A 6090-nucleotide genomic window follows, 5' to 3' on the forward strand; every position below is an offset into this window, starting at 1 on the left:
GCCGACTGACAATGGGCCGGTCACGTCCGAGTCTCGCGGGCGCCTCACAGCAACTCTCCCCCTCTCCCGCGCGCCGCCTCTCAAGTGCTCAACAGATCCGCCCACGCCTGCCCTCGCCGCAGCTGCGCGAGCCGCTCCCCGCACGCCTCAATCTCGGCGAGGAACCAGTCGGGCTCGAGCACCGGCTGCATCGTCGGCACGCGCCGCAAGACGGCGCCGTGCAGCGAGCAGATCTGCGCGCCGCTCAACGGTGAGAAGGCGGCCGCCTCGCCGTCGCGGCGCGCACGGACAGAGACGATCGAGTCTTGGGGGTCGTTGTGGATGTTGTCGTCGAAGAAGAGGTGGCGCGTGGTCGCCTCCTCGAGAGTGAGCCACAGCGGCTTGCCCGCCGCGGGGTCGTTGCCGTGCGAGTCCCACCAGCCGTAGTGGTCCATCACGCCAGACACGCCGGGCGAGGAGAGCGCGCGGACGGCCTCGGCCTCGTCGGTGATGGTCGGCGCGCCGGAGCCCTCGTCGTGCGGCTGCAGCGAGAACCGGCCGCCCTCGTCGTACCGGCCCCGCCACATCCGCTCCGCCGGCAGCTCGAGGCCCGGCGCACCCTCGGGGTAGTCGGGATGCTCTCCGCGCGCAAAGGCGTTGATGGCCGCCTGCACGCGCGGGAGGTCAGAGCCGAAGGTGCGCAGCACGACCGAGAAGGACCGGCCCGACCGGTGCAGACAGTCGAGCGTCCGGTAAAAGGCGGGAAGCAGCGTGCCGGCGCCGTCCTCCGAAGACAGCGCGGGGTGCGGCGCATGCGCCCAGCGGAGTGCGGCGCGGCAGCGCTCGCGCTGTGCCGCGTAGACGGCCCCGGGCGAGCCGGCGTCGGCGAACTTCTTCGCGTGTGCGCGCTTGAGCGCCGGCTGCTTGTAGAAGGCGGCCGCACCGGGCGGAGTATCGAACGTCCAACCTGGCTGCAGCGGTGGCGGCGCCGGCGGAGATTCGGCCATCGGCGTCCCGTCGTGCCAGGCCGTCGGAGTGATGTCGCACGCGCCGTTCTTGCCCAGCGGGCCAGTCGCGCGGCAAAAGGCTGACTTGGCGAGGATCTTGTTGAGGCTGTCGTCGTACGTGTCGCCGCCGGCGGGGTCGCCGATCATAATCGTCTCGTTGACATCAAAATGGAGAACGAGGTGAGCAGAGGACGCCTCGCTCATGCTGCCGCTAAAGCATCAACGGCCGGGGCCATCCGTAAATTACGACGCAAAGGCGCGATAAAGCCGGAAAGGAACGCTGCAGCGGCTTGCGCAGAAAAATAAACTCGGATGGGTGACTGCACTCCAAGTGCTCCAAGTGTCTTCAGCCATTGTGGACCCTGTCCTCCTCCCCCATCCCTCGTTTGGGTTCTCTGTTTTCTTTCTTTCTTTCTTTCCTTCAGCCATCCCTCCCTTGGGTTGCGTGTTTTCTTTCTTTCTTTTCCTTCAGGCATTTTTTGGCAGCTGGCATCCTATGGGTCGTCCAGGGTATCGACCTCTTGGCTTGTCACGTTGTCAGCCAGTCATCACATGACCACCATGAAGTACAGCGATCGCCATCTCTCTCGCTAGTTAGTCTCTCCGCAAGGCCCCAGACCGCGTCGATCGAACTCTCATCGGCGCGGGCTCTCTCGGCCGTACGGGACCGGCCCCAGCTTCGGCTGAGCCTGAGGGCTGACAAGTTGCCGAGCCCAAGTCACTGTGAGAGTCGTGATTTTCTTGTTGGTTTCCAAAAATCTCTCTCTAGACTGAAGCGTGAAGGATTCTTTGCTCCTCCGACGCACTTGGAGCACTTGGAGTGCAGTCCGACGACTGCCTATTTGTTTGTGCGCTCGGCTCCTTTGTTTGAACCCCTGCTTGCTTGAGTTTGCGTTTTTGTTCTCGCCCTGCTGTTGCTCGCTCCCATTCTCTCCTGTGGCATTTAGCACCCAGTTATTATATTAGCGCGCTTCATCCGCCTTCTCCTGCCTTTTGGAGCACTTGGAGTGCAGTTATTAGCCTCACATCCAGGGCCGGGGGGCTAAGAAGCACACCCAGCGGGCCAGATGATCGGGATCGGGTTGCGGGCAAGAAAGCCCTAGCCCTGGGGGGTGCGCGTTCGCAGGGAAAGGGCCGTAAAGTAAACACGGCTCACGGGTCTCCGAGGGTTAGTCCGCGCTTCTCGGGGGTTTCCCCTAGCGGCGCCGGCGGGCGCGGGGCGCCCCCTCTGCCTTCTGTGGTCCGCCTGCTCTCCTCTCTCTCCCACTCCAACAACACACACACCTCCTCGCCGTCCCAAAGCAAGTAAGATATTTTTAAGTTTGTTGTAGTACAGCTAATATCTAAAAACTCTCTTTTCTCCCTCTCTCTAGAAACAGTCAAACAAACTCGTCAGACGAAAAGGATCCCTCTCGAGATCCGCCCCACTCCTCCTCCGAGCTCTCCGAGTCGCCCTCTTTGAAGGTAAACATTCTCCTCAGACTTTCCTCTTCGCCTCCGCCGTATTATTAACTATAACGCCTGGGTGCTGGCTGGGAGCCGCCGAGCGAGGTGCTTTTGCATTCGTGCTCTGTCGCACGTGCCAACTGGATACTTTGGTACACTTTGTTTGCTCCAAGAGGCACGGCTAGCCCCACGAACCAATGCGTGCACCTTTTTCCGCCACAGATCGTTACGTTCTCTCCTCGCCTGATGGCATCAAAAAATACGTTACGTGGCTGTTGTTGCCGCCGGCTTTCGAGGGCGCGCCCAATACGCGCGCACACGTATGTTCGCCTGGCTCGGCTGGGTGGTTGAGGATGCGAAGGATGCTGACGTCAGCACGCACGGCTCGAGCGAGGCTTCGCCCTCGGCGACGGTGGCAAGCCGCGTCGCAAACCACAACCTCCGGGGGGACGCCAGCAGCGGCCTCCGGTTAGAGGTTGACACGTTGCGCAAGAGGGTGCGGGGACTGGAGGAACAGCTGGAGGGTGCAATCGCGGCGGCGGCGGCGGCGCGAGAGTCCCTAGAGGCGTCAGAGCGAGACCGCATTGCAGTGCAGTCGGCGCTCGAGCGTGCGGAGGCCGCGGGCGCGCAGTCAACAGAGCTGACGAGAGCCAACGCTGACTTGCGGGTCGTGAACCGGCAGATGACCCTCGAGCTGGAAAAGCAGGCAACGGAGCTCGGGGCGGCGACCCTCGCCCGCAAACACGCGGAAGACCGGCTCGCCGAGATGCTCGAGCATCGCATTTTTGGCGATGCGGCGGCCGAGACCATCCAGTGGACCAAATCGCCGCGCACAGTCAGGTACACCACATCTGCGGGTGCGGGAGGCGTCGACTTTCGACCGACGCTCTCCGGCACGGCGGAGACCAGCAGCCACTTCGAAGAAAGTGAGTGGAGCGGTCTGACGATAGGGCCAGGCCCGCCATCAACGCGCAGCAGCCCACGGAAGGATGTCTCGTCAGAGTTGGATTCAAGCGCGGCAAAAGGATGCTGCGTGCTTCAGTGACGCGGTGCAGGCTGTGTGATCGGAACATCTCGCGCGCATCGGCGCATGCGTGTGGCGTGCGCGTCGTGGGGCGGGGGGAGGACCGCCACCCACGCCGTCAGCGTCACGCAACGAGGTGAGTATAGAGCGTGGAACCAGCGTGAACACGACCTCCTAGCCTCTCATCATGTCTCAGTCAGCACGAGCGGGTCTCGTAACTCTATTGTGTGTGGCTCGGGCCCCGACAGAGAGCTGGTCTCTCGGCGGCGGGCTGGGCGTGGGCGGCTCCCGGTCCCGCGCGGCTGTGCGGCTCGCACAGGCTGTGGGCTGTCGCCTCTTTAGTCTTTTCCTGTGCGTACAGTACGCCAGTACGCGGATTTTAATATAATAAAGCCGTAGATCGAGAGCCGTACAGATCATGCGAGCCCCTCCGGTCCGCCAGCGCTCCGAGCGACGGAACGTTCGACAAGAGTTTTGCCCCTCCTCCACATACATGCGGAGCGCTGGAAGCGAGACCGCAGTGGGAAGTGCGCAACGGCCATGCCCCCGCCGCCCTCGCCCAGCGCACGTACGCGCTCCGCACAAGTCATCTAGCGGTGCAAGCGCCGGGGGGCGGGGCAGGCATGCAGGCGCAGCTCGCCTCACGGGCCGCGGTAGTAGCGCTGCTCGACAAAAGGCATCTTTGTGACGGTGAGGCTCTGCGTCTTGCCGCGCACCTCGGCGAGGAGCTTGGTGCCCGACTTGTTGCGGCCCGGCGTCACCTGCCGGGCGGGGCGCGAGGAGGTGTGCGGGTGGGGAGCGGGAGGGGGGCTGACGGACGCCGCGGGAGAGTGGCTTCTCGCACGTAGCACATGCCGATGCCCTTTTTGAGGCAGGGCGAGAAGCCGCCCGAAGTGACGATGCCAACCTCGGCGCCCGACTCGTCCCGCAGCGCCGTCCCCTCGCGGACCGGCGCCCCCTGGTCGACGACGAAGCCGCACCGCGCGCGCGTGCGCGACTTGTCCCGAAGCTCGGCCAGGATGCGATCCGAGCCGCAGAAGGAGCCGTCCTCGGCGCGCCGCCGCTTGGCAATCACCCACGCGAGCGCCCCCTCCACGGGCGACGTCGTGTCGTCCAGGTCGTTGCCTACTCACACCGCCGTCCGCGTGCCGGCCCGCTCCGCTCCTCCCGCGGCAGCAGCACGTGCCGAGGAGGCGTGGCGCTCGCCGTACAAGCAGAGGCCCGCCTCGAGGCGGAGGGAGTCGCGCGCGCCGAGCCCGACCGGGGTCACGTCCTCCCTCTCGAGCAGCGTGCTCCAGAGCCCGCGCACGGCGTGCTGCGACCCCCCGCCCGGCGGCACCGCAATCTCAAACCCGTCCTCGCCCGTGTACCTGCGGAGAGACGCGGAGCCAGAGGGGCGCGGTGAGCGAACGCCTCGCGCGGCACCCGCAGCCGTGACGCGGCCACGGAGAGCGGAGAGGCAGTGGCCGTGCCGACTGAGGGAACAGCTCGAATCCGCGGCCCCGCCTCCAGCGGCAGGGGGCGTGCAGTGTGTGCGTGTGTGCGGTTCCGCATGTGCATCCCCGTCTCGCACCCGGAGCGGGCCACGAAGCACTGCTCGCCCGCCACCTCCATCGGCCGCGCGCTCATGAAGGGCATCTGGGAGAGGTCGACCGGCGTGAGCGCCTGCAGCACCTCCGCCGCCGCGGGGCCCTGCAGCGCCAGGATGCCGTTGTTGGGTAGCGTCTCAACAGACGCGTCCTTGCCTACAGCCGAGGCGCGGGAGGCGTCTGCGACAGAGCTGCGTACCGCGCCGCCTAGCGCGCGGGGCGGCTGCCCGAGGCGACGAACTTGGAGAGCTGCGCCTCCATGTGCGGCAGGTCCTTGTCCTCGTGCCCCGCGTTGATGACCATGTACAGGTGGTCGCCCTGCCAGGCGGCCAGCGGGGAGGTGAGGCTCGTCGCCGCCAAGGTGTGGTCTGCAGGCGGTTGGGGCCCACTACAGCCCGCCCGCTCAGCCTGCCGCGATCTTCGCATGCGGGCCGACTCTCTTTCTCTTCTCGCTAGGCCCGCGTGCCGCGTTGGTGATGATCATGTCGTCGATGATGCCGCCAGCCTCGTTGGTGAGGACAGAGAGAGTGCCGCTCCCGTCGGGCAGCGCCTGCGGTGGGACCGCGTCGAGTGATGGAGGTGCGCGGGCTGGGTGCGAGGCGCAGCAGCCGCGGCGAGGGTGTGCTGGTGTGGTGGCGTGGCACGAGATGCGAGGTGAGTGGGCCTGAATGTCGGCGGTGCACAGCGACTCCATAAAGGCGACACGGTCGGCACCCCGGACGACGACGCCGAGCATGTGCGAAACGTCAAACAGGCCGGCCTTGGCCCGTGTGAAGAGGTGGCTCTTCATGATGCCGTCCGGATACTGGATCGGCATGTCCCAGCCGCCAAACGGGCCCATCTTGGCCCCGAGAGCAAGGTGCTCGGCGTGCAGCGGCGTCTTGCGCAGCTCGCTCTCGGCCGGCATCGTGGCGAGGCGTCTGACGGCCGACGGGCAGGCGCGCAGGCCCGAGCGGCACTGTCGCGTCGTTTGGCGCAGCATCGCGTTCGGGGCAGTCGCAGCGAGCTTGTAGGCAGCAGGATTTTCAGCGGTGCCTCCGCGTGC

The 6090-nt window shown here is 65.8% G+C and overlaps 3 protein-coding genes across 3 annotated transcripts in view; 1 reads left to right on the forward strand and 2 right to left on the reverse strand.

Moving 5' to 3' along the window:
- Positions 1 to 1266, reverse strand: part of EMIHUDRAFT_438457 (hypothetical protein) — a 1408-nt gene extending 142 nt beyond the window's left edge. Inside the window, exon 1 of the mRNA XM_005760385.1 lies at positions 1 to 1266. This exon is cut by the window's left edge and continues 142 nt beyond it. Within this exon, the coding sequence (XP_005760442.1) occupies positions 81 to 1190 (1110 nt within the window). The 5' untranslated portion in view covers positions 1191 to 1266 and the 3' untranslated portion in view covers positions 1 to 80.
- A 1488-nt stretch (positions 1267 to 2754) lies between these two features.
- EMIHUDRAFT_218072 (hypothetical protein) lies at positions 2755 to 3674 on the forward strand (the record flags this gene model as incomplete). Its single annotated transcript, XM_005760386.1, has 4 exons — positions 2755 to 2956; positions 3023 to 3272; positions 3383 to 3481; positions 3653 to 3674. The coding sequence occupies 4 exons, from the start codon at positions 2755 to 2757 to the stop codon at positions 3672 to 3674; spliced, it is 573 nt and encodes a 190-aa protein (XP_005760443.1).
- A 144-nt stretch (positions 3675 to 3818) lies between these two features.
- GDCT1 (mitochondrial Aminomethyltransferase) lies at positions 3819 to 5952 on the reverse strand (the record flags this gene model as incomplete). Its single annotated transcript, XM_005760387.1, has 7 exons — positions 3819 to 4217; positions 4301 to 4581; positions 4639 to 4826; positions 5030 to 5196; positions 5283 to 5363; positions 5482 to 5595; positions 5749 to 5952. 7 exons carry the CDS (start codon positions 5950 to 5952, stop codon positions 4098 to 4100), a joined length of 1155 nt encoding a protein of 384 aa, XP_005760444.1. The 3' UTR covers positions 3819 to 4097.
- Between the last annotated feature and the right edge of the window lie 138 nt (positions 5953 to 6090).

The sequence above is a fragment of the Emiliania huxleyi genome, assembly GCF_000372725.1.
Source record: "Emiliania huxleyi CCMP1516 unplaced genomic scaffold EMIHUscaffold_76, whole genome shotgun sequence".
NCBI classification, from domain to species: domain Eukaryota; phylum Haptophyta; order Isochrysidales; family Noelaerhabdaceae; genus Emiliania; species Emiliania huxleyi.